This window comes from Vidua chalybeata, chromosome 28 (assembly GCF_026979565.1).
Source record: "Vidua chalybeata isolate OUT-0048 chromosome 28, bVidCha1 merged haplotype, whole genome shotgun sequence".
NCBI lineage: Eukaryota > Metazoa > Chordata > Aves > Passeriformes > Viduidae > Vidua > Vidua chalybeata.
Window position 1 is genome coordinate 1360246 of NC_071557.1, and position 27609 is coordinate 1387854.

At 60.0% G+C, this 27609-nt stretch overlaps 1 protein-coding gene across 1 annotated transcript in view; it reads right to left on the reverse strand.

Annotated features, from left to right (window-relative positions):
* GFRA2 (GDNF family receptor alpha 2) overlaps positions 1-23954 on the reverse strand; it is a 38844-nt gene extending 14890 nt beyond the window's left edge. Inside the window, exons 1-4 of the mRNA XM_053966303.1 lie at positions 23906-23954; positions 15418-15732; positions 8901-8984; positions 3203-3551 (exon numbers count right to left, since the gene is read on the reverse strand). Coding sequence (XP_053822278.1) covers positions 3203-3551; positions 8901-8984; positions 15418-15732; positions 23906-23945 — 788 coding nt within the window. The 5' untranslated portion in view covers positions 23946-23954. The remainder of the gene's footprint in view (positions 1-3202; positions 3552-8900; positions 8985-15417; positions 15733-23905) is intronic.
* Between the last annotated feature and the right edge of the window lie 3655 nt (positions 23955-27609).

Below are 27609 nucleotides of genomic sequence, written 5' to 3' on the forward strand. Positions count from 1 at the left end.
GGGCTGGGATGTGGGATGGAGAAACTCCGGGATAGTGGGAAATTCCATGGCCCTGCCTCGTCCTCCAGGATCAGGAGTTTTGGGATGGATAAATTCATGGATAATGGGAAATCCCATGGCCCTGCCTTGTCGGATAATGGGAAATCCCATGGCCCTGCCTTGTCCTCCAGGATCAGGAGATAAACTCCAGGATAATGGGAAATCCCATGGTCCTGCCTCATCCTCCAGGATCAGGAATTTGGGATGGATAAATTCATGGATAATTGGAAATCCCACAACCCTGCCTCGTCCTCCAGGATCAGGAGTTTGGGATGGATAAACTTCAGGATAATTGGAAATCCCACGGCCCTGCCTCGTCCTCCAGGATCAGGAGTTTGGGATGGATAAATTCCTGGATAATGGGAAATCCCACGGCCCTGCCTCGTCCTCCAGGATCAGGAGTTTGGGATGGATAAATTCCTGGATAATTGGAAATCCCACGGCCCTGCCTCGTCCTCCAGGATCAGGAGTTTGGGATGGATAAATTCATGGATAATGGGAAATCCCACAGTCCTGCCTCGTCCTCCAGGATCAGGAGTTTGGGATGGATAAATTCCTGGATAATTGGAAATCCCATGGTCCTGCCTCCTACTCCAGGATCAGGAGATAAACTCCAGGATAATTGGAAATCCCACAGCCCTGCCTCGTCCTCCAGGATCGGGAGTTTGGGATGGATAAATTCATGGATAATTGGAAATCCCACAGTCCTGCCTTGTCCTCCAGGATCAGGAGTTTGGGATGGATAAATTCCTGGATAATGGGAAATCCCACAGCCCTGCCTCGTCCTCCAGGATGAGGGGACACAGGGGTTTCATGTCCCAACATTCCCAGCTGGAGATGCCAGAGGGGAGCGGATGGGATGGGATTTTCTCCTGGAAACCCAGATCCAAGGAGCGCATCCATGCCCCATCCCAAGCTAAAAATCCCGGAGATTCCAGCAAAACTCTCCAGCAAAACCAACACAAATAAAATCCCAGATTTGGGCATTTTCCAGAGCAAGAGCCCCCGCCCGGCTCTCCCAAAAAAAAAAAAAAACACATTTCCACCTTGGAGCAAACAAACGCTGCCAGCAGCCGCCACCTTCCCCCTTTCCCACCTTCCCTCTGTGCGCGGGGATTTCATTCCCTGCAGGAATTAAAGCCTCCGCAGCCTCCCCGCCCCAGCCCCGTTATCCCTCTCGGAGCGCGGATCCGTCTGGGAGCGCGCTGACGGAGAGGAGCTGCCGTTCCCGCTATCTTTTATTCATGGCCACCGGCTCCTCGGATTACTTTTTGATAAAAAGCCGCATTCCCACGTTTCGAACATCTCCGCTCGCAGCCCGAGGAAGGCCCGGAGCTCGCATTCATTTCCCCGCCGAGCGCCGGGGAAGCTCCATCACCTTGACGGGAAAAGATCCCGCTCCCGGCGGGAGCCGGCGGATCCGGCTCCCGGCGGGGACAGGAGGGGCCGCGCCCCGTGACAAACGGGGTCCGTGAGGAGCAGGAGCGGGAATTCGGCGGCCGGGGAAGGTTTTTGGGGGATCCCGTTTTTTTGGGATCTGTCCCCCCGGATGTCCCCAGGGCGTTGTCCCAGTGCCGCTTCCTGAGCCAAACGCGGGGAAAAACATCCAGGGGAGTGACAACGATGGCTGGGGGTGACACTGATGGCCAGGGGGTGACACTGATGGCCAGGGGGTGACACCGATGCCAGGGGGTGACACTGATGGCCAGGGGGTGACACCAATGCCAGGGGGTGACACTGATGACCAGGGGGTGACACCGATGGCCAGGGGGTGACACCAATGCCAGGGAGGTGACACTGATGACCAGGGGGTGACACCAATGTCAAGAAGGTGACGCTGATGGCCAGGGGGTGACACTGATGGCCAGGGGGTGACACCGATGCCAGGGAGGTGACACTGATGGCCAGGGAGGTGACACCAATGCCAGGGAGGTGACAGTGATGGCTGGAGGTGACAGTGATGGCCGGGGCAGTGACACCAAAGCTGGGAGAGTGACACTGATGGCCAGGGGGTGACACCGATGGCCAGGGAGGTGACGCTGATGGCCAGGGAGGTGACACCAATGCCAGGGGGTGACACTGATGGCCAGGGGGTGACACCAATGCCAGGGGGTGACACTGATGGCCAGGGGGTGACACCGATGGCCAGGGGGTGACACCAATGCCAGGGAGGTGACACTGATGACCAGGGGGTGACACTGATGGCTGGGGGTGACACCAACGCCAGGGGGTGACACTGATGGCCAGGGGGTGACACCAACGCCAGGGGGTGACACTGATGGCCAGGGGGTGACACTGATGGCTGGGGGTGACACCAACGCCAGGGGGTGACACCGATGGCCAGGGGGTGACACCGATGCCAGGGAGGTGACACTGATGACCAGGGGGTGACACCAATGTCAGGAAGGTGACGCTGATGGCCAGGGAGGTGACACCAATGCCAGGGAGGTGACACTGATGGCCAGGGGGTGACACCAATGTCAGGGAGGTGACATTGATGGCTGGAGGTGACACTGATGGCCAGGGGGTGACACCAATGACAGGGAGGTGACACCAATGTCAAGAAGGTGACACTGATGGCCAGGGAGGTGACAATGATGGCCAGGGAGTGACACTGATGGCCAGGGAGTGACACCGATGTCAAGAAGGTGACACTGACGGCCGTGGTGGTGACACCAATGCCAGGGAGGTGACACTGACGGCCGTGGCGGTGACACCAACGCCAGGGAGGTGACACTAATGGCCAGGGGGTGACACCAACGCCAGGGAGGTGACACTGACGGCCGTGGCGGTGACACCAACGCCAGGGAGGTGACACTAATGGCCAGGGGGTGACACCAACGCCAGGGAGGTGACACTGATGGCCGTGGCGGTGACACCAACCGGGGAGGTGACACTGACGGCCGTGGTGGTGACACCAGCCGGGGAGGTGACACTGACGGCCGTGGTGGTGACACCAACCAGGGAGGTGACACTGACGACCACAGCAGTGACACCAATGCCAGGGAGGTGACACTGATGGCCACGGCAATGACACCAATGCCAGGGAGGTGACACTGATGGCCGTGGCGGTGACACCAATGCCAGGGAGGTGACACCGACGGCCGTGGCGGTGACACCACCCCCTGCCCCACGCCACAAGAACGCCCGGCGCGCCCTTTACCTGCACAGGTGATCCGCCCGGCAGGCGCCGCGCAGGTCCAGGCAGTTGGGCTTGTCCTTGTCCTCGTAGGAGCAGGAGGGGACGATGGTCTGGCGGCGGCGCTCGGCGCACGCCGGGTCCTTGCAGGAGCAGAAGAGCAGGCGGAAGGTGAACTCGCCGGGCACGCGGTCGAAGAACTGGCGCAGGGCCTTGTGGCACTTGCGGCGGCTGCAGGGCTCGGTGGGCGACAGCTCCCGGCTGCAGGTGGAGATGTAGCCCGAGCGCAGGCGCTTGCAGTTGTCGTTGAGGTTGCAGGCCTTGGCCGCGTCCAGGCAGTGGTTGCTCTTGGAGGTGGTGGCCGGGTCCATTCCTGCCCGGGGACAGAGATATTTGGGGTCAGGAGGGTGGGGAGGGATGGGTGGAGGGGTGGTCGTAAAGCTGGGGAGGTGGCATCGGAAGTGGGAGATGGTTCGGAGTGTGGGAAGGTGGGATTGAGGTGGGGGAAATGGCCTTGACCCCGGGAGGTGTCCTCGAAGGTGGGGAGATGCCGTCAACAACACCCCTGAGCTGGGACTGGGAGATGTCCTCAAGGCTGGGATGGGAAAATGCCCCTGAGCTGGGACTGGGAGATGTCCTCAAAGGTGGGGAGATGTCCTCAAAAACACCCTTGAGCTGGGATTGGGAGATGTCCTCAAAGCTGGGGAGATGTCCTCAAAAACACCCTTGAGCTGGGATTGGGAGATGTCCTCAAAGCTGGGATGGGAAAATGCCCCTGAGCTGGGACTGGGAGATGTCCTCAAAAACACCCTTAAACTGGGATTGGGAGATGTCCTCAAAGATGGGGAGATGTCCTCAAAAACACCCTAAAGCTGGGACTGGGAGATGTCCTCAAGGCTGGGATGGGAAAATGCCCCTGAGCTGGGACTGGGAGATGTCCTCAAAGGTAGGGAGATGCCCTCAAAAACACCCTTGAACTGGGACTGGAAGATGTCCTCAAGGCTGGGGAGATGCCCTCAAAAACACCCTTGAGCTGGGACTGGGAGATGCCCTCAATGCTGGGGAGATGTCCTCAAAAACACCCCTGAGCTGGGACTGGGAGATGTCCTCAAAGGTGGGATGGGAAAATGCCCCTGAGCTGGGACTGGGAGATGCCCTCAATGCTGGGGAGATGTCCTCAAAAACACCCCTGAGCTGGGACTGGGAGATGCCCTCAATGCTGGGGAGATGTCCTCAAAAACACCCCTGAGCTGGGACTGGGAGATGCCCTCAATGCTGGGGAGATGCCATCGAAACTGGGATGGGAAGAAGCCCTCAAAGCTGGGAAGAAGCCCTCAAGGGTGTTCCCTGGGATGGGAAGCGCCCTTGACTCCGGGGTGAGGAGAATTCCTCAAAAGTGGGGAGAAGTCCTCCAGCCTGGGATGGGGAAACGCCCCTGACCTGGGATGGGGAGGCGCCTTCGCCCTGGACCCACTCAGGCTCTGCTGCCAGGAGATCCCAAATCCAGGGGGGGAAAAGCGTTTGGGAAGAGCCCTGGAGGTGCCAAAGGCGCCATCCCAGAGCGGAACAGCCCGGGAGAGGTCGGAGGCGTCACCCCTGCCCTGGCAGCCAAACCCCAAACCCGGGATGGGGCAGGGACGGATGGTTTGGGGTTTCTCCACAGGATGGACACAGGATGGCTCGAGGGGAAAAAGGGGATTGAAGAGGTGAGGGAAAGGGGATTTAGGTGGGAAAAGGGGGTTGGAGAGGTGAGGAAGAGTGGATTGAAGTGGGGAAAAGGGGATTGAAGAGGTGAGGGAAAGGGGATTTAGGTGGGAAAAAGGGGGTTGGAGAGGTGAGGAAAAGTGGATTGAAGTGGGGAAAAGGGGATTGAAGAGGTGAGGGAAAGGGGATTTAGGTGGGAAAAAGGGGGTTGGAGAGGTGAGGAAAAGGTGGATTTAAGTGGGGAAAAGGGGATTGAAGAGGTGAGGGAAAGAGGATTTAGGTGGGAAAAAGGGGGTTGGAGAGGTGAGGAAAAGTGGATTTAAGTGGGGAAAAGGGGATTGAAGAGGTGAGGGAAAGGGGATTGAAGATGTGGGGAAAAGGTGGATTTAGGTGGGGAAAAAGGAGGATTTCAGTGGGAAAAGGGGATTGGAGAGCTGGGGAAAAGGAGGATTTGAGAGCTGGGGGACACCGGGGTCTCTTCACTGCCCCCGGTTTTGGGGGATGCACTGAGCCCTCCCCGCACCCCAGATCAGCCCAGCCCCCCGGGAAGGGTGAGCAGCAGATTTCCGGCAGCAAAGCCGGGATTTTTGGGATCCGTGGGAAGCGGCAGCCGGTTGTCTCCTCCTCGGGAGCTTCGCTCGTGGCCTGCCCGAGACCTGCGGGGACCCGGCTGCATCTTAATGGAAGCCGCGGCTTTGGAAGCGCCGCGCTCCCGGGGAGCTCATTAATAAAGCACGAGCATGAAAATTTCATGAGCCGGGACGGAAACGGGGGCCGGGGAGCTGGGGGTGGGCGCTGGGGACAGGGGAGGAGGAGGAGGAGGATGAGGAGGATGAGGAGGATGGAGGATGAGGAGGATGAGGAGGATGAGGAGGATGAGGAGGAGGATGAGGAGGATGAGGAGGAGGAGGAGGAGGAGGAGGAGGAGGAGGAGGATGAGGAGGATGAGGAGGATGAGGAGGATGAGGAGGATGAGGAGGATGGAGGATGAGGAGGATGGAGGATGAGGAGGATGAGGAGGAGGAGGAGGAGGATGAGGAGGATGAGGAGGAGGAGGAGGATGAGGAGCATGAGGAGGAGGAGGAGGAGGATGAGGAGGATGAGGATGAGGAGGATGGAGGATGAGGAGGATGAGGAGGATGAGGAGGAGGAGGAGGAGGATGAGGAGGATGAGGAGGATGAGGATGATGAGGAGGATGAGGAGGAGGATGAGGAGGAGGAGGAGGAGGAGGAGGATGAGGATGAGGAGGATGAGGAGGAGGATGAGGAGGATGAGGAGGATGAGGAGGATGAGGAGGAGGAGGAGGATGAGGAGGACGAGGAGGATGAGGAGGATGAGGAGGATGAGGAGGATGAGGACGATGGAGGATGAGGAGGAGGAGGAGGATGAGGAGGATGAGGAGGATGAGGAGGATGAGGAGGATGAGGAGGATGAGGAGGAGGAGGAGGAGGAGGAGGACGAGGAGGACGAGGAGGACGAGGAGGACGAGGAGGATGAGGAGGAGGAGGAGAGGGGGGTTTGGTGCCCACCCAGCGCTTGGGTGTGGTGCCCGCAGGGAGAATTCCCAGCCGGAGCCTCTCCCAGGGATCCCAGGGATCCCCTGGGGATCCAGCCGGGATGAGCATCCCCGGGGATCCTCTGCCACGGCGCAGCCCCCGCGGGCGCTCCGCGCTCTTTACGCGCGGGTTACACGCGGGTTACACAGCCCCTGCTCCCCAGCCGCCCCTCGGCTCCCAATTATCCCTCCAGGCAATTAACAGCCCCTGCTCCAAGAACGCGTTGGCTTCAGCGGCTCGCCGGCGGGTCGGGGCTGGATGTCCCCGCGGAGGGGACAGGGAAGGGGTGGCGGCAGCAGCGAGGCCACCCCGGCGCTCACAGCTGCACCTGGAGCCCGTTCCCCCCCTTCCCCCGTCCCCAAAATCTCCCGCCAGGCTTTTCCTGCGCCCTCCCGCTCCGCTTTCCTGGATAATCCAGGCTCTGATCCCCGCTCCAGACTCGCTGCTCCCCACATTTCCCGGCAGCTCCAAAAGGTTTTCCTGACGCCAACGTAATCCCAAAAAGGCGGCCGGGGGACGGGAGGGGGTGGCAGCGTCACCCCAAAAACCCGCGCCGAGCTCCCGGGGGAAAATTCCCCTGGAAAAGGCTGGAAAACCCGCCGCGGGGGCTGCAGGCGGTGGGTGACAGCGGCGACAGCGGCCGTGTCACAGCCGCGCTCAGACGTGTCCCCAGGTGAGCTGGGCACGGCCCTGGCGGTGTCCCCGGGGCGCGGGGACAGTGGGACCCCCCCCCCCCCAAATTCCCGCAGCGTGGGGGGGGGGGGCGGGCTGGGGGAGGGTTCGGAGGAGGAAGAGGAAGGAGAGGCCGAGGCAGCGCTGCCCTGGCTTGGGAGGGGGTGAGGCACGGGAAGGTTGTCATGGAAATGGGAGGGGAAACCCAAATTCCCGAGGATGGAGGTTTGGGCTCCTCGGGGGAGGACACCGGGATGTTCTGAGGGACTCTGGAATGCTCCAAAGGGACACCGGGATGTTCTGAGGGACACCGGGATGTTCTGAGGGACTCTGGAATGCTCCAAAGGGACACCGGGATGTTCTGAGGGACACCGGGATGTTCTGAGGGACTCTGGAATGCTCCAAAGGGCTCAGGGATGCTCCAAGGGGACACTGGGATGTTCTGAGGGGCTCCGGGATGATCCAAAGGGACACTGGGATGCTCCAAGGGGACACTGGGATGCTCCAAAGGGACACTGGGATGTTCTGAGGGACTCCGGGATACTCCAAAGGGCTCCGGGGTGCTCCAAGGGGACACTGGGATGCTCCAAGGGGTTCCAAGGGACATCGGGAAGTTCTGAGGGACTCTGGGATGTTCTGAGGGACTCTGGGATGCTCCAAAGGGCTCAGGGATGCTCCAAGGGGACACCGGGATGCTCCAAAGGGCTCAGGGGTGCTCCAAAGGGACACTGGGATGCTCCAAGGGGTTCCAAGGGACACTGGGATGTTCTGAGGGACTCTGGGATGCTCCAAAGGGACCCAGGGATGCTCCAAAGGGACACTGGGGACACAGGGATGCTCCAAAGGGACCCAGGGATGCTCCAAAGGGACACTGGGGACACAGGGATGCTCCAAAGGGACACAGGGGTGCTCCAAAGGGACACCTGGGGACACCGGGATGCTCCAAAGGGACCCAGGGATGTTCCGAGGGGCTCCAAGGGGACACCGGGATGCTCCAAGGGGCTCCAAGGGACACCGGGATGCTCCAAGGGGCTCCAAAGGGACACCGGGATGCTCCGAGGGGCTCCAAAGGGACACCGGGATGCTCCAAGGGGCTCCAAGGGACACAGGGATGCTCCAAAGGGACACAGGGATGCTCCAAAGGGACACAGGGATGCTCCAAAGGGACACCGGGATGCTCCAAAGGGACACCGGGATGCTCCAAGGGGCTCCAAGGGACACCGGGATGCTCCAAAGGGACACCGGGATGCTCCAAGGGGCTCCAAGGGACACCGGGATGCTCCAAAGGGACACCGGGATGCTCCACGGGTCTCCGCATCCCTCTCCCAGACTCAACTCGAGGCTCCTGCCCCGGGAGGGGACAGCGAACAGGGCCCCCCTCAGCTCCAGCCCATCCCGAGGCTCCCAAATCCTCCAGGACAGCGGGAATCCCACGGGGAATCCCCTGGGAGGGGCCGCACCCCGCCGGAGCCGGGGGTTTGAGCCTCCCCCAGTGCCGGGGGGGGGGGGCAGCACAAATTCAGGGAATCCCGGGAATTCCAGCGATTTCCCATCAACCCAAACTGGAGGCAGGGAGGGACAACCCTAAATCCCAGCCTGGGATGACGCGAAACGGAAAGAATCCATCCCCCCCCCCCCCCCAAAAAAAAAAAAAAAAAAAAAATGCATCGAACCCCAAAAATGACCCTCCAGTTTGGGGGGGGGGGACAGGAGGGGAGGAGAGGCTGGAGGAGCCCGGGGGAGGGAAGGGGAGAGGGAGAGGTTTTCCCTGGCTGGGAGCTTTTATTACCTGAGAAAATTGAAGCGAGTCTGAATATATCAGAGAGACGAGAGGTGACCGGCTCGTACGGGGAGGCTTCATAAAATTCCTCTCCTTCCGCGGGAGGAAAGAGGAAAAAAAAAAAAAAAAAAAAAAAAAAAAAAAAAAAAAAAAAAAAAAAAAAAAAAAAATCAAATTAAAACCCGCGGTGAATAATCTCAGCCGGTTCCAGGCACAGGAACCTCCCCAGCCCGGTTCGGGGAGGGAAAAGCAAAAAGATTTTCAGGCGCTGGAATGGAAGGAAAGGGGGATTTGGGAGTTTTTTTTTTGTGGGGTCAGCCAGGTTTGGGGGGGGGTTGGTGAATCCCAAAGGATTGCAGGAGCTGAGGGAATTGGGGTATGCCAGGAGGGGATGCTGAGGTCAAGGCTGGGAGTTTTGGGGTCCCCCACTCAGGTTTATTGTCACAAATTCCCCCTGAAAACACCAAAAACCCTAAAAAAAACCTGTTCTCAGCTCTGGGTTTCTTTATTGGTACAAATTCCCCTAAAAACACCAAAAAACCTTAAAAAAAACCAAAAAAAACCCCACCCTGTTCTCAACTCTGGGTTTCTTTATTGGTACAAATTCCCCTAAAAACATCAAAAAACCTTAAAAAAAAACAGAAAAAAACCCCTGTTCTCAACTCTGGGTTTCTTTATTGGTACAAATTCCCCTAAAAACATCAAAAAACCTTAAAAAAAAACAGAAAAAAAACCCTGTTCTCAACTCTGGGTTTTTTTATTGTTACAAATTCCCCTAAAAACACCAAAAAACCTTAAAAAAAAACCAAAAAAAAACCCCACCCTGTTCTAAACTCTGGGTTTCTTTATTGTTACAAATTCCCCTAAAAACACCAAAAAAACCTTAAAAAAAAACAAAAAAAAAACCCTGTTCTCAACTCTGGTTTCTTTATTGTTAAAAATTCCCCTAAAAACACAAAAAAAAAATCTTAAAAAACTTAAAAACCACTAAAAGAACCATAAAAAAAAAAAAAAGTGTTCTCAACTCTGGGTTCTTTTATTGCTACAAAATCCTCTAAAAACACCAAAAAACCTTTTAAAAACCCTAAAAAAAAAACCTAAAAACACCTAAAAAAACCATTCTCAACTCTGGGTTCTTTTATGGTTACAAAATCCCCTAAAAAAACACCTAAAAACGGAATTTGGGAATCGCTTGGAAACCCCTGTGTGGAAATCCAGGCGGGGAGAAAAGCAGGAGGGTTTGCTCCGAGCTCGGCGACATTCCCGGGAAATCTGGGAAAGGGGGAATTCGGGAGGGAACTGGGATGTCCCTGTTCCCTGCGGGTTCCCAGCGCTGCTCTCGGGGCGATGGGATTTGGGGACAACGCCCCAAGGGCGGCTCCAGCCCCTCCTGATCCTCACTGGGAATGGGAACGGGATCCAAATCCTGCTCCAGACCATTCCCGGGAAATCTGGGAAAGGGGGAATTCAGGAGGGAACTGGGATATCCCTACTCCCTGCAGGTTCCCAGCAGTGTCACCGCTGTTCTCGGGGCGATGGGATTTGGGGACAACGCCCCAAGGGCGGCTCCAGCCGCTCCTGAGCATCCCCGGGAATGGGAACGGGATCCAAATCCTGCTCCAGACCATTCCTGGGAAATCTGGGAGGAAAAGACCCTGCTGGAATGCCGGGCTGGGCTGTCACCTTCCTGAGTGAGATGGGATTTGGGGACAACGCCCCGAGGGCGGCTCCGGCCCTTCCTGATCCTCACTGGGAATGGGAACGGGATCCAAATCCTGCTCCAGGCTATTCCCAGGAAATCTGGGAGGGAAATGGGAAAATTCAGGAGGAAACTGGGATGTCCCTGTTCCCTGCGGTTCCCAGCGCTTCTCTCGTGGCGATGGGATTTGGGGACAACGCCCCGAGGGCGGCTCCAGCCGCTCCTGAGCATCCCCGGGAATGGGAACGGGATCCAAATCCTGCTCCAGGCCATTCCTGGGAAATCTGGGAAAGGGGGAATTCAGGAGGAACTGGGATGTCCCTGTTCCCTTTGGGTTCCCAGCGCTGCTCTCGGGGTGATGGGATTTGGGGACAACGCCCCGAGGGCGGCTCCAGCCGCTCCTGAGCATCCCCGGGAATGGGAACGGGATCCAAATCCTGCTCCACAGCCACATTCCCGGGAAACGTGGGAGGGAAAGTGGGGAATTCAGGAGGGAACTGGGATGCCCCTGTTCCCTGCGGTTCCCAGCCCTGCTCTGGGGGTGATGGGATTTGGGGACAACGCCCCAAGGGCGGCTCCGGCCCTTCCTGATCCTCACTGGGAATGGGAACGGGATCCAAATCCTGCTCCAGACCGTTCCCGGGAAATCTGGGAAAGGGGGAATTCAGGAGGAACTGGGATGTCCCTACTCCCTGCAGGCTCCCAGCGCTGCTCTCGGGGCGATGGGATTTGGGGACAACGCCCCGAGGGCGACTCTGGCCCTTCCTGATCCTCACTGGGAATGGGATCCAAATCCTGCTCCAGACCGTTCCCGGGAAATCCGGGAAAGGGGGAATTCGGGAGGGAACTGGGATGTCCCTGTTCCCTGCAGGCTCCCAGCGCTGCTCTGGGGGTGATGGGATTTGGGGACAACGCCCCGAGGGCGGCTCCAGCCGCTCCTGAGCATCCCCGGGAATGGGAACGGGATCCAAATCCTGCTCCAGACCGTTCCCGGGAAATTTGGGAGGGAAAGACCCTGCTGGAATGCCGGGCTGGGCTGTCACCTTCCCGAGTGAGATGGGATTTGGGGACAACGCCCCGAGGGCGGCTCCGGCCCTTCCTGATCCTCACTGGGAATGGGAATGGGATCCAAATCCTGCTCCACAGCCACATTCCCGGGAAACGTGGGAGGGAAAGTGGGGAATTCAGGAGGGAACTGGGATGTCCCTGTTCCCTGCGGGTTCCCAGCGCTGCTCTCGGGGCGATGGGATTTGGGGACAACGCCCCGAGGGTGGCTCCAGCCCCTCCTGATCCTCACTGGGAATGGGAACGGGATCCAAATCCTGCTCCAGGCCATTCCTGGGAAATTTGGGAGGGAAAGACCCTGCTGGGATGTCCCTGTTCCCTGCGGGTTCCCAGCGCTGCTCTTGGGGTGATGGGATTTGGGGACAACGCCCCGAGGGTGGCTCCAGCCGCTCCTGAGCATCCCCGGGAATGGGAACGGGATCCAAATCCTGCTCCACAGCCACATTCCCGGGAAACGTGGGAGGGAAAGTGGGGAATTCAGGAGGGAACTGGGATGTCCCTGTTCCCTTCGGGTTCCCAGCCCTGCTCTCGTGGCGATGGGATTTGGGGACAACGCCCCAAGGGCGGCTCCAGCCCCTCCTGATCCTCACTGGGAATGGGAACGGGATCCAAATCCTGCTCCAGACCATTCCCGGGAAATCTGGGAAAGGGGGAATTCAGGAGGGAACTGGGATATCCCTACTCCCTGCAGGTTCCCAGCAGTGTCACCGCTGCTCTGGGGGCGATGGGATTTGGGGACAACGCCCCAAGGGCGGCTCCAGCCGCTCCTGAGCATCCCCGGGAATGGGAACGGGATCCAAATCCTGCTCCAGACCATTCCTGGGAAATCTGGGAGGAAAAGACCCTGCTGGAATGCCGGGCTGGGCTGTCACCTTCCCGAGTGAGATGGGATTTGGGGACAACGCCCCGAGGGCGGCTCCAGCCGCTCCTGAGCATCCCCGGGAATGGGAACGGGATCCAAATCCCGCTCCAGGCCGTTCCCTCTCCGGCTCTCCCGCTGGAATCCAGCGCGTTTAGGCAGCCCCGTAACCGCTGCCATCAATAATTGAACACCCGCTTGACTCCTGCTGCTCGCCGGGGAAATTACCGAGCATTAACGGGGCGCTGGACCCGCCTGGAGCCGCAATTAACCCCCGGGAATGAGGCTGGAGCCTCCCAAACAGCCGGGAGAGCTGGGATGGGAGGAGGGGAGCCCCGAAATCCCCGCTAAAAGGCACAAATTTGCCTTCCTCGCTGCCTTTCCGCTCGCGGTGAAGGATCGCCACAAAGCTTCCGCCTCTCCTTCAAGCTCGGCTCAGTCGCCGCTCTTCCCTCCTCCTCCAGGCACAATTCCCATCCCCATTCCCGCATTTGATTCCCGCAAAACCCCGGGAAAGCGCTCAGTGAGGGCAGCTAATGAGCGGGAGAAAACAATGAGGGTGTAATTCCTGCTCTGGGCCGGGGTTTGGGGCTCTGCTTCCTGCGCTGACCCAGATTTGAAGGGAATTTCACCCAGGGGGGCTCTGGGCTCGGGCACGGCTCCCCCACATCCTCAGGAAGAGTTTTCCCACCCTCTGGAAGAGCTCTCCCACATCCTCGGGTACAGCCCCTCCACGCTCAGCTCCAGCTTTCCCACAGAATCCCAGAATTCCCGGCCTGCCTTGGGCTGGAAAGGGCCTTAAAAAAATCTCATCCCAACTCCCCTCCCACGGGCAGGGAGCTCTCCTGCCAGCCCAGGTGATTCTGGCACAAACGCAGCTGGGTTTGGGGGCTCAGCGCTGAGGCTGAGGTGCCCACCTGGATTTCCTGGGGGTTTTAATCTGAATTTTCTGGGGGATTTAATCTGGATTTCCTGGGGGTTTTAATCTGGATTTCCTGGGGGTTTTAATCTGAATTTCCTGGGGGTTTTAATCTGAATTTCCTGGGGGTTTCACCTGGATTTCCTGGGGGTTTTAATCTGGATTCCCTGGGGGTTTCACCTGGATTTCCTGGGGGTTTCACCTCGATTCCCTGGGGGTTTTAATCTGAATTTCCTGGGGGTTTTAATCTGGATTTCCTGGGAGTTTTCACCTGGATTTCCTGGGGGTTTCACCTGGATTCCCTGGGGGTTTTAATCTGGATTTCCTGGGGGTTTCACCTGGATTCCCTGGGGGTTTTAATCTGGATTTCCTGGGGGTTTCACCTGGATTCCCTGGGGGTTTTAATCTGGATTTCCTGGGGGTTTCACCTGGATTTCCTGGGGGTTTTAATCTGAATTTCCTGGGGGTTTTAATCTGAATTTCCTGGGGGTTTTAATCTGGATTTCCTGGCCTGCCCACCTGCCCGACCACCCCTCACCCCATTTCCCCCCACCTCACCCAAACCCCCTCAAACCTCCAGCAACGCCCTCCCCATCCCCATCACCCCCAGGGCGCTCCTTTGGGGTCTCCCCATCACCCCCAGAATCCTCCTTTAGGGTCTCCCCATCATCCCACGCTGATCCATTTAGGGTCTTCCCCATCCCCATCACCCCCAAGACTCTCCTTTGGGGTCTCCCCATGACCCCAGGGCGCTCCTTTAGGGTCTCCCCATCCCCATTACCCCAGGGTGATCCATTGGGGTTTCCCCAGGGCGCTCCTTTAGGGTCTCCCCATCCCCATCATCATCACCCCCAAGACTCTCCTTTGAGGTCTCCCCTTCACCCCAGAGCGCTCCTTTGGGGTCTCCCCATCACCCCACGCCGATCCATTCGGGGTCTCCCCATCACCCCAAGATGCTCCATTCGGGGTCTCCCCATCACCCCACGCCAATCCATTTGGGATCTCCCCATCACCCCATGTCAATCCATTCAGGGTCTCCCCATCACCCCAAGACTCTCCATTTGGGATCTTCTCATCACCCCACGCCGATCCATTTTGGGTCTCCCCATCACCCCATGCCATTCGGGGTCTCCCCATCACCCCACGCCAATCCATTTGGGATCTCCCCATCACCCCATGTCAATCCATTCAGGGTCTCCCCATCACCCCAAGACTCTCCATTTGGGATCTTCTCATCACCCCACGCCGATCCATTTTGGGTCTCCCCATCACCCCATGCCATTCGGGGTCTCCCCATCACCCCACGCCAATCCATTCGGGGTCTCCCCATCACCCCAAGACGCTCCATTCGGGGTCTCCCCATCACCCCATGCCAATCCATTTGGGATCTCCTCATCACCCCAAGACTCTCCATTTGGGGTCTCCCCATCACCCCACGCCGATCCATTTGGGATCTCCCCATCACCCCAAGACGCTCCATTTGGGATCTCCCCATCACCCCAAGACTCTCCATTTGGGATCTCCCCATCACCCCAAGACGCTCCATTTGGGATCTCCCCATCACCCCAAGACTCTCCATTTGGGGTCTCCCTATCACCCCACGCCAATCCATTCGGGATCTCCCCATCACCCCATGCCATTTGGGATCTCCCCATCACCCCACGCCGATCCATTCGGGATCTCCCCATCACCCCATGCCATTTGGGATCTCCCCATCACCCTATGCCAATCCATTCGGGGTCTCCCCATCACCCCATGCCATTCGGGGTCCCCCCATCACCCCAAGACTCTCTATTTGGGATCTCCCCATCACCCCACGCCGATCCATTCGGGATCTCCCCATCACCCCAAATCTCTCCATTTGGGATCTCCCCATCACCCCAAGAGTCTCAATTTGGGGTCTCCCCATCACCCCACGCCGCTCCATTCGTGCTCCCCCCACTCCCCCCACCCCAAAGCTCTCCCCCTGGGGACGCCCGCGTACCTTCGGCCAGCCCCAGGTGGATGCTCCAGTAGATCTGAAGGCACTGCAGCTCCTTCTTCATGCCCCTCTTGCAGCGGCAGCGCTGCAGGGCGCTCTCCTGCAGCACGTCCAGGGCCAGCTGGCACTCGCGGTTGGCGAGCATGGTGCTCCTGTCGCGGCCCGCCAGGCACTGCCGCAGGGTGCGGTAGCGGGCGCTGCAGCCCGGCTCGCCCGCGCACAGCTCGTTGGCTCGCACGCAGTCCACGGGCGCTCGCCAGCCCGGCGCGACCGGCCCCGGCGGCGACGGAGAGCCGGCCAGAGAGCGCAGCACCTCATCTGGGCCGGCAGGGAGGAAGAGGAGGGCACGGGTCAGCGAGGAAGAGGAGGGCACGGCTCAGCGAGGAAGAGGAGGAAGGGTATGGGTTAGAGAGGAAGAGGAGGGCACGGCTCAGCGAGGAAGGGCACGGGTTAGGGAGGAAGAGGAGGAACGGTATGGGTTAGGGAGGAAGAGGAGGGCACGGGTTAGGGAGGAAGGGCACGGGTCAGCGAGGAAGAGGAGGAAGGGTATGGGTTAGGGAGGAAGAGGAGGGCACGGGTCAGCGAGGAAGGGCACAGGTGAGGAAGGGCACGGGTCAGCGAGGAAGGGCACGGGTTAGGGAGGAAGAGGAGGAAGGGTATGGGTTAGAGAGGAAGAGGAGGGCACGGGTCAGCGAGGAAGAGGAGGGCACGGCTCAGCGAGGAAGGGCACGGGTCAGCGAGGAAGAGGAGGAAGGGTATGGGTTAGGGAGGAAGAGGAGGGCACGGGTCAGGGAGGAAGAGCACAGGTCAGTGAGGAAGAGGAGGAAGGGTATGGGTTAGAGAGGAAGAGGAGGGCACGGGTCAGCGAGGAAGGGCACGGCTCAGCGAGGAAGAGGAGGAAGGGTATGGGTTAGGGAGGAAGAGGAGGGCACGGGTCAGCGAGGAAGGGCACGGGTTAGGGAGGAAGAGGAGGAAGGGTATGGGTTAGGGAGGAAGAGGAGGGCACGGGTCAGCGAGGAAGGGCACGGCTCAGCGAGGAAGAGGAGGAAGGGTATGGGTTAGGGAGGAAGAGGAGGGCACGGGTCAGGGAGGAAGAGCACAGGTCAGTGAGGAAGAGGAGGAAGGGTATGGGTTAGGGAGGAAGAGGAGGGCACGGGTCAGCGAGGAAGGGCACGGGTTAGGGAGGAAGAGGAGGGCACGGGTCAGCGAGGAAGAGGAGGAAGGGTATGGGTTAGAGAGGAAGAGGAGGGCACGGGTCAGCGAGGAAGGGCACGGGTTAGGGAGGAAGAGGAGGGCACGGGTCAGCGAGGAAGAGGAGGAAGGGTATGGGTTAGAGAGGAAGAGGAGGGCACGGGTCAGCGAGGAAGGGCACGGGTCAGCGAGGAAGAGGAGGAAGGGTATGGGTTAGGGAGGAAGAGGAGGGCACGGGTTAGGGAGGAAGGGCACGGGTCAGCGAGGAAGAGGAGGGCACGGGTCAGCGAGGAAGGGCACGGGTGAGGGAGGAAGAGGAGGGCACAGGTTAGGGAGGAAGAAGAGGAAGGGCACGGGTCAGGGAGGAAGAAGAGGAAGGGCAGAGGTGAGGGAGGAAGGCAAGCACCGCCCGCAGGAGCAGCCCAGACACGGCAGGTGACAACCCCGGGAGGAAAAATGGGGTGGGGAATTCGGATTAAAACCCCCGGGAATTCGGATTAAAACCCCCGGGAATTCGGATTAAAACCCCAGATGAAAATCCCAAAAAACTCAGATAAAACCCGCGGGAAATTCGGATTAAAACCCCCGGGAAGGAGAAATTGGCACCCCAGGAAATTCAGATTAAAACCCCATGTGAGCACCCCAGGTAGGGCAGATGAAGGAGGGAAAGAGGAATGGGCACCCCAGGAAACCCAGGTGAAAATCCCCCAGGAAATCCAGGTGAAAATCCCAGGAAATCCAGGTGAAAATCCCAGGAAATCCAGGTGAAAATCCCAGGAAATCCAGGTGGGCACCTCAGCGCTGAGCCCCCAAACCCAGCTGCGTTTTTTGCCAGAATCACCTGGGCTGGCAGGAGAGCTCCCTGCCCGTGGGAGGGGAGTTGGGATGAGATTTTTTTAAGGCCTTTTCCAGCCCAAGGCAGGCCGGGAATTCTGGGATTCTGTGGGAAAGCTGGAGCTGAGCGTGGAGCCGGCTGAGATTATCCACCACGGGCTTGAATTTGCTTTTTTCTGCCACCAAAGGAGAGGAATTTTTCCAAGTGTGGTGGTGTCAGCCCAGCCTGGGAAGCATGGAATTGTCTGGGCTGGAAGGGGCTTTAAGGTTCCATGAGGAAAGGAAAGGAAAGGAAAGGAAAGGAAAGGAAAGGAAAGGAAAGGAAAGGAAAGGAAAGGAAAGGAAAGGAAAGGAAAGGAAAGGAAAGGAAAGGAAAGGAAAGGAAAGGAAAGGAAAGGAAAAGGAAAGGAAAGGAAAGGAAAGGAAAGGAAAGGAAAGGAAAGGAAAGGAAAGGAAAGGAAAGGAAAGGAAAGGAAAGGAAAGGAAAGGAAAGGAAAGGAAAGGAAAGGAAAGGAAAGGAAAGGAAAGGAAGGAAAGGAAAGGAAAGGAAAGGAAAGGAAAGGAAAAGGAAAGGAAAGGAAAGGAAAGGAAAGGAAAGGAAAGGAAAGGAAAGGAAAGGAAAGGAAAGGAAAGGAAAGGAAAGGAAAGGAAAGGAAAGGAAAGGAAGGAAAGGAAAGGAAAGGAAAGGAAAGGAAAGGAAAGGAAAGGAAAGGAAAGGAAAGGAAAGGAAAGGAAAAAAGGAAAGGAAAGGAAAGGAAAGGAAAGGAAAGGAAAGGAAAGGAAGGAAAGGAAAGGAAGGAAAGGAAAGGAAAGGAAGGAAAGGAAAGGAAAGGAAAGGAAAGGAAAGGAAAGGAAAGGAAAGGAAAGGAAAGGAAAGGAAAGGAAAGGAAAGGAAAGGAAAGGAAAGGAAAGGAAAGGAAAGGAAAGGAAAGGAAGGAAAGGAAAGGAAAGGAAAGGAAAGGAAAGGAAAGGAAAGGAAAGGAAAGGAAAGGAAAGGAAAGGAAAGGAAAGGAAAGGAAAGGAAAGGAAAGGAAAGGAAAAGGAAAGGAAAGGAAAGGATTCCTCTCTGGGAGTGGCTGGGATGAAATTCCCACAGGAGCTGTGGCTGCCTCATCCCTGGAAGTGCTCGAGGCCACCTTGGAGAAACCTGGCATGGTGGAAGGCGTCCTTGCCCGTGGCAGGGGCTGGAATGGGATCCCACAGTCCTGGAATGCTTTGGGCAGGATGAGACCTTCAAACCACCACGGGCAAGGAACACCTTCCCTGCCGCGGGCTGCTCCGAGCCCCGTCCAGCCTGGCCTGGAGCACTTCCAGGGACGTCCCTGTGCCCGAGATTCCCGGCTGGGGGTGGGAAGGGGCAGGGTTAACCCCACATCCCAGCTCGGCTGCTCGCGTTCCTCGTTCCACGCGAGCCGATCCAGAACCCGGCGCTTCCCGGAGCTCTCCGGGGCCCCGGCGAGCAGCGGCTCCATCGCGGTTCCCCCCCCCCCGCGCACGGCCTGGATTCGGCTGCTCATCGTTCGCAGCCCCGTCACGGGATTTTTTTTTGGGTTTTTTTTTTTTTGTTGTTGTTTTTTTTTTTTTTTTAGGGCATCTGACTCATGGCTTTTGGAGCGCTCGGCCTTGGCAGGGCCGCGGGGCAGCTGCGGCTCCCAACAGGCGCTTCCCTGCGGGGTGGCAGCGGGCCAGCCCCTGTCCCTGTCCCCTCCTGTCCCCCCCCGCATTCCCACAGCTCTGCCGCCACCCCCATCATTTCCGCGTCCGCTTTTCCCCCTGGGAATATCCCTGCTAAATCCAGCCCGGGCAAAGCCTGGCTTGTCCCCTCTCAGGGGAATTGGGGACAGGCAGCGCTGCTTCCCCCCCGCCCCCCGGGGGATGGGGACAGGGCAGGACTCGCTGCCACTCCCAGCTCCCAGGGAAAGCCCCGGAGCAGGGAAAAATGGGAATGACGGCACCTGGAGGGGACCCTGGGGGTGATGGGGAGGGGACCCCTCTCTGTGCCCGCCCTGGCGCCCCCCGAGGGTGGTGGGCAGCGGTGACCCCTCGGTGTGAGTCCCCGTCCCTGTCCCCTCCCGCCTGGCACCACCCGGGCCGCCGCTGGCAGCCCCTTCCCAGCCCGGGTCTGGCAGAGGGACAGTGACACCTGCAGGAACGCGACAAGGGCCACCCGTGTGTCCCCCCACCCCCGGCGGGTGCGGCTGGTCCCCTGCCACCCCCGGGAGCGGGTGGCACTGGAGCGGGTGGCACTGGAGCAGGTGTGGGTGGCACTGGAGCAGGTGGCACTGGAGCAGGTGTGGGTGGCACTGGAGCAGGTGGCACTGGAGCAGGTGCGGGTGGCACTGGAGCGGGTGTGGGTGGCACTGGAGCAGGTGGCACTAGAGCAGGAGCGGGTGGCACTGGAGCGGGTGGCACTGGAGCGGGTGGCACTGGAGCGGGTGTGGGTGGCACTGGAGCAGGTGGCACTGGAGCAGGTGTGGGTGGCACTGGAGCAGGTGGCACTGGAGCGGGTGTGGGTGGCACTGGAGCGGGTGGCACTGGAGCGGGTGGCACTGGAGCAGGTGTGGGTGGCACTGGAGCAGGTGGCACTGGAGCAGGTGTGGGTGGCACTGGAGCGGGTGTGGGTGGCACTGGAGCAGGTGTGGGTGGCACTGGAGCAGGTGGCACTGGAGCAGGTGTGGGTGGCACTGGAGCGGGTGGCCGTAGATATCTCTGCCCACCTCAGGTGCCAGCTCTGAGGAGGGCCAGGAGCAGGGTGGGCAGTGCCCGGGTGGGGCCACCTCCGCTGGCTGCGGTCACTCCAAGGAACAGCTCCCGCAGCTCCCGGTGTCCGGCCGATGTCCCCAAACCAGCCCCGCTGGGTTCCGAGAGGTCTGGAGCGTCCAGGGCCACGTTAGATCCAGCCTGGAGCTGCAGATTCCCCTCGGGAATGCCAGGCCAGGCCAGGCCAGGCAGGATTGTATTCCACACGGGAGGCAGGCGGGATCCACGCAGGGACTGGAGCAGAAACGGGCACCCCAAATGCTGATCCCGGGGCCGGGAATGCCGGAGCCTCACCACGCCGTGGATGATGCTTTGGGATGATCCTTTGGAACTCTGCACCTTCACACGCTGGGAAATCCCATCCCGAGGCATCCAGCTGGGAAAACCTGGTCCTGCTGCAGCCATGGCCACGGAGAAACCCCTCCAGGGCATTGGAGACATTCCAGAGATCCACCAGGCATTCCAGAATTCCAGACTATTCCAGAATTCCATGGAGAGCCATTCCAGAGCTCCACGGGGTGTGAAGAGCTGTTCCAGACATCCACCAGGCATTCCAGAATTCCAGACTATTCCAGAATTCCATGGAGAGCCATTCCAGAGCTCCACGGGGTGTGGAGAGCTGTTCCAGACATCCACCAGGCATTCCAGAATTCCAGACTATTCCAGAATTCCATGGAGAGCCATTCCAGAGCTCCACGGGGTGTGGAGAGCTGTTCCAGACATCCACCAGGCATTCCAGAATTCCAGACTATTCCAGAATTCCATGGAGAGCCATTCCAGAGCTCCACGGGGTGTGGAAAGCCATCCCACAGCTCCACCAGATCTGGAGATTCATCCCTCAGCCCCACCGGGCGTGGAGAGCCATTCCAGAATTCCACGGGCATGGAGAGCCTTCCCACAGCTCTGCTGGACACGGAGAGCCATTCCAGAATTCCACGGGCATGGAGAGCCTTCCCACAGCTCCGCTGGACACGGAGAGCCATTCCAGAATTCCATGGGCATGGAGAACCTTCCCACAGCTCTGCTGGACACGGAGAGCCATTCCAGAATTCCATGGGCATGGAGAGCCTTCCCACAGCTCTGCTGGACACGGAGAGCCATTCCAGAATTCCACGGGCATGGAGAGCTATTCCACAGATCCACCGGACATGGAAAGCCATTCCTGAGCTCTTTTGGGCTTGGAGCACCATCCCAGAGCTCCACTGGGTGTGAAAAGCCATCCCAGAGCTCCACGGGATGTGGAGAACCGTCCCAGAGCTCCACCACATTCCATCCTCTCCCAGCTCAGCTCCAGCTCCAGCTCTGCCTGCCCCAGCTCCAACTCACACTTCTCCAGAAGCCTCTTCCCAAAAATCCCCTCCTCCGGCCGCGTTGCTGTCCCCATGGGCAGGGCAGGGCCACCTCCTTGCCCTGGCACCAAAGGACCACCTGGAATATCCTTGGGTGCCCTCCCGGTGCCGGGTGGGCCGGGTTGGGAATCCCACAAGAAATCCACCCTCTGGAAGCAGCAGGGATGAGGTGTGTGGGCGAGCTGGCCCCCGTCCTCCTGGCTTTTGCCATTTTTCCCACCTTTCTCCCACGGTTTTGCAGGGAACGGGGTCCTGCGAGCCCCTCGGCAGCACCGGGAGCATCCCGGAGCATCCGGCAGCACCGGGAGCGCCGGCGGATCCTGGAGCGGGAAGGGCGGGCACAGCCCTTTGTTGTGCTGCCCCGAATCCCGCAGGATTGGGGCTTTTTCCAGGCTGGGCGCTCTCCCTGGAGCCCCCCGCTCCTCCCGGCTCCTCCTTCCCACCGAGGCTCCAGCGGGGAGTTTGGGTGGAGGGAGAAACTGAGGAGGGGGATTTTCTATCCCCCCCCCCCCCCCCAAAAAAAAAAAAATCCCTCCTGGCAGAGCCGCCCTCCCCGAGCTCCGAAACATCTGCAGAGAATTCCCGGCTAATCCTCGGCGGGCTCTGGGGTGCCGGAGCACAGCGAGGATTTCCACAAGGCGCCGGCCTCTTTTCCTGCCGCTCCCGCGGCTTCTCCCGGCTCCAGCCGCCTCTTCCCGAGCTCTAATCCATGTTCTCCTGCTCTGCTTCTGCCGGAGACCTTCGGACACCCGGCAGCTTTAGAGGGAAATGTTTCTCCTGGCGAGGATCACTCCGGAACGCGCAGCTTCCCAGCCAGGAGCAAAGGGATTTTCTGGCTTCCCGGGAATGATCCCGGCTGGGAAGAGCTGGGTGTTCCCCGCTCCAGGTCACCGCATGCCTGAATCTGGGGGTGCAGGGTCCCCGCTCGGGGTCCAGCTCCTCAGCCTCGCCCTGCGCCCACAGAACCTTGGGGACACCCAGGGATGGGGGTGGGGACACACGCAGGGTCCTGCTTCGATGCCAACCCCGCTGTGAGGGCGGGTGGGCTCTGGTTTGGATGCCTGAGGTGGGGCACCCCTTTCGCCCCCCGGAGGTCCCTGCACCCCAAATCTCTCCCTGAGCCATCCAGCTGTGCCTGGACACGTGTCCAGATGTCCAGCTGTGCCCCCCCCAGCCAGGCTGGAGCACCCTTCCCCCGTCTTGCACGGGGGTGTCCCCACTCGTGTCCCCACCCTGCCCCCCCGAGCGCCCCTTTCTCTGTGTCTGAGGGCACCCCCCGACCCCTCCGGGCAGGGCTCGGCCCCCGCCTGCTCAGGCCTCTGTCCCCCCCTCCCCAAAATCTTGGGGGGCACCCCCCGGGCACCCTCTCCGTCGCCGGGAGCAGGGCAGCGCCCGTGCCCCCCGTTCCAGGCGGGAGCAGAGCGCTCCCCGGGGACCCCGAGCCCCCCCTGGAACGAGGCTGTGCCAACCTTCAAGTCTCCCTCAGCGGCCTCCTGTCCCTCGTGCCTGTCCCTGTCCCTGCGCCCTGTCCCTGTCCCCGAGCCCAGGCCGGCTCCGCAAAGTTCTCCGGGCGCTGCAGCGAGCCGGGATCGCATCCCAGGCAGCCGCGGGAGCCGGGAATGGCCCCGGCGGCGCGACACGCCCGAGCCGCGCAGGGCGAGCCCCGAGCCTTGCCCGTTCCCTTTCCTTTTCACCCCGAAGCCAGCGCGGGCTGCGGCTGCTCCCCTTCCCGGCGGCTCCTGCCGGCAGCGGGAGCGTTCTCCCGGCGCAAAGCTCCGAGCCGAGCCGAGCCGAGCCGCCCGCGGGGCCGGCGCGATCCGGGCGCGGGGCCGGCGATTCCCCCACGCAGGCACAGCCGAGCCACCGGCTCAACTTTCCCCGCCGAGTCTCCACGCCGCGTTGCCAACCTCCGGAATGGCGCGGGGTGGGGGGGGGGGGATGGAGGGCAGCGGGAGACACGGGTGGGAGGGGGAGAAGGGGGAGATCTCCCCCAGACGCGAATCCCTGCTGGTTTGCCAAGGGGAGCGGCGATGGGAGACGGGCAGGGCTCGGCTGCTGCCTGATCCTGCCCGCTCCGGCCCCGAGGGGGCGGCGGGGCTCGTGTCCCCCCGTGTCCCCCCGTGTCCCCCCGTGTCCCCCCCTGTCCCCCCCGTGTCCCCCTCCCCGTTTCAAGTTGACGGGGAATCGGAAATGAAGTTAAACCCCCTCGCCGTGCCCCTCTCCTGCCGCAGCGCCGGTGCCAGCTCGGAGGGGCCCGCTCGCTGCCTCAGCCCCTCGCCCCGGGGGGGGGGGACGCGCCACCTCGGCCAGGCGACAGCCGCCACCCCGCCCCCGGCACCCCCGCTGGGGCCACTCACCTACGAGGAGGACGATGCAGAAGGCGTTTGCCAAGATCATGGTAGGAAATCCACGCGCTCCTCCACGTGTGCAAAAAATTATGTTAAAAATCAGGCAAAAAAAAAAAAAAAAAAAAAAAAAAAAAGAGGGGTGGGGGAGGAGGACGACAATAAAAAAATAATTTAATAATCCCCCAAGGCGGTCAGGTAGATCCCAAATCCAGCGGGCTGGAAGCGAAGGGAAGGGGGGTGTGCTCCGCCCGGCGCGGAGCCGGGTCCTCAGCCGCTCGCCGCCTCCCGCATCCCCGCCGGGCTCCGCTGCGCGCTCCGGGCTCGGCGGCTCCGCCGGGCTCCCGCCGGCTTCTGCCGAGCTCCGGCTGCCGGGGAGGGGGCGCGGCGAGGGGCGGCCGCGCTCCGCCGAGCCCCGGCGAAGGGGCAGAGCCGGCGGGGCCGCCGTCCCCTCCCCGCCCCTGCCCCCGCCCGCCCCTCCGCCGGGGCCGGGGCCGCCCTTCCGCCCGGGGCGGGGGTCGCGGGGGGGAGGCTCTGCGCGGACCCGCGGCTCCCCGTCCTCGTTATCCTCCAGGCCCGTCTCCCCATCCATCCCTCCTCGCTGGGATGCACCTGCCTGTCCCCTCCGGGGCACCCCCGCGGCTCCGGCGCTGCCGCAGAGGCGAAGGCGAGACCCCCGCCCTGCCCAAATTCCACCCCCCGTGCCCCCCGCGCTGCTCCATCCGAGGGGTGGGATGGGAGGGGGGCGCCCGGGGGGGCTGCAGGGACGAGGTGCCGCATCCCTGGGTGGGTGACAGCCGCGGGGATGGGAAAAAAAGGGGGGGGACGCTGTGGGGTGGGAAAGGGTCTCTGGGTGGGGGATGACCTTGGGACCGGGAAATGGGGACACCCTGGGGGTGGCAGAGGGACACCGGGGGCTGCAGGGACAAGGTGCCACATCCCTGGGGGGGGTGACAGCCGTGGGAACGGGAGAGGGTTTTTTTTTTGGGGGGGGGGATCACACCCACACACCCCCAACGCAGAGAACCCCAAATTCCCACCGGACACTCCCGGCACAGCATCCTGTTCATCCTTCCCAGTGTCCAACCCCTCTGCCCCACACTGGGAGTGGGAACGGGGTCACCACCCCACTGCAGGGCCACGGTGCAGCCTTCCTCCTCCTCCTCCTCCTCATCCCCCAGCCAGGGGCTGGAACCTCTCACCCCTCCCTCTGAGGGAGGGATCAGGACCTGATTTGGGACCTGATCAGGACCTGATTTGGGACCTGATTTGGGATCAGGACCTGATTTGGGACCTGATCAGGACCTGATTTGGGACCTGATTTGGGATCAGGACCTGATTTGGGACCTGATCAGGACCTGATTTGGGACCTGATTTGGGATCAGGACCTGATTTGGGACCTGATCAGGACCTGATTTGGGACCTGATTTGGGATCAGGACCTGATTTGGGACCTGATCAGGACCTGATTTGGGACCAGATTTGGGATCAGGACCTGATTTGGGACCTGATCAGGACCTGATTTGGGACCTGATTTGGGATCAGGACCCTCCAAGCCCCTCCTGGGAAGCAGGAATGAGGAGGCTCCACTGGGATCACCCCTAAAAGGGGCCTGGGGAGCAGGAGGGGAGTGGGGGCGCAGCGCTGGGGCTCTCCCCATTCCCGAGAGGAGCCAGCAGTGACCAGGACATCCTTCACTTGGCCGGGTGGCAGCTGGCTCGTTGTTCTGGGCGTTACACCTGCAGCCAGAGTTCCCAAAATCCATTCCCGGGGCACAGATCCCGCTGTTCTCCCTCCCCTTCCTGCTCCGATGGGATCCCAGCAGCGGGAGCTGCTTCAGGCCATGGCCACATCCCTCTGCCTCGTCCTCAGGAGGGCAAATTCCTGCTCATTCCCTGCCTGGATCCCTGGGAAAAAAATCCCACCTGGAGCCCTGGATAAATCCTGCCTGGATCCCTGGATAAATCCCGCCTGGATAAATCCAGCCTGGATAAATCCCTGGTTAACTCCCACCTGGAGCCCTGGATAAATCCCGCCTGGATCCCTGGATAAATCCCACCTGGAGCCCTGGATAAATCCCACCTGGATAAATCCAGCCTGGATAAATCCCTGGTTAACTCCCACCTGGAGCCCTGGATAAATCCCGCCTGGATCCCTGGATAAATCCCACCTGGAGCCCTGGATAAATCCCGCCTGGATCCCTGGATAAATCCCACCTGGAGCCCTGGATAAATCCCACCTGGATAAATCCAGCCTGGATAAATCCCTGGTTAACTCCCACCTGGAGCCCTGGATAAATCCTGCCTGGATCCCTGGATAAATCCCGCCTGGATCCCTGGATAAATCCTGCCTGGACAATTCATGTCTGGATAAATCCTGCCTAGATCCCTGGATAAATCCAGCCTGGATCCCTGGATAAATCCCACCTGGACAATTCATGTCTGGATAAATCCTGCCTAGATTCCTGGATAAATCCCACCTGGATCCCTGGATAAATCCCACCTGGATAATTCATGTCTGCATAAATCCCACCTGGATCCCTGGATAAATCCTGCCTGGATCTCTGAATAAATCCCACCTGGATAATTCATGTCTGCATAAATCCCACCTGGATCCCTGGATAAATCCCACTTGGACAATTCATGTCTGGATAAATCCTGCCTAGATTCCTGGATAAATCCTGCCTGGATCGCTGGATAAATCCCACCTAGATAAATCCCACCTGCATCCCTGGATAAATCCTGCCTGGATAAACCCCACCTGGATCCTTGGTTAATTCACATCTTCTTCACCTCAGAGCCAGGGAAAGGATTCCCAGCGCAGGGATCCTCTCTCCATTCCCTCCCTCTCGGCCCTCCCAGGCTCACGGCCGTGCCAGAGGGCGGCTCGGTCCCCCCCAAGGTGACACCGGAGCGCTTTTGTCCCCACGAGGGAAGTGGCAGCTTCACCCGGGTTTTATTCCCTCAGCCCCCGCCCCAGAGCCTGCCGGGGGTGGGAACCTCGGGATCCAGCGGGAAACACCCCCTCTAATTACCCAAGGACGTTAATTAGCTCGGCCCGTGAGGGGTCAGGGATCCCGCGGGGTTGATCCCGGAGCGTTCCCACTGCGGGACTGATCGCGGCGCCTTATCAGGAGCAGGCAGCTCCCTGGCCTCGCATTTGGGATTTATTCCAGCCCAGTTTCCTAAAAGGGGGGCAGCACCCCGCGGTTCGTTGTCCCTCCTCACGCCGGGTTTTGGGGGGAAGGGGAGGTTGGATTCTCCTGTGCGAGCAGCGGGGATGGCGTTGGGAGGGGACGCGCAGGGGACGGTCCCTTCGCAGCCATCGCAGCACAAAGGGGGCTCTGTCTGGAGCTGCCCGGCCTGGTCAGAAGGAAAAGGGAGGCTCGGAGGGGTTATAGGGTGGGTTTTGGGATCAAAGGAGACCGGCAAGGCCTCATGGTGCCGGGGGAGAGCAGGAACCGCTCCTCTCGGGGAGGGGAGGAAAAAAACCATACAAAAACCCTACAAAAACCCTACAAAAACCCTACAAAAACCCTACAAAAAACCCTACAAAACCACAAGAAACCCCACAACTTTATCCCCAGCCTTTGTGGGGTGACGAGGTTAATCAGCAAAGCCGATTACGGGGACACAGCCAGCTCCCAGTGCTCCCAGTGCTCCCAGTGCTCCCAGCGCCTCCAGCAGGGACGGGCACCCCCGGAGCGCAGCCAGGGCT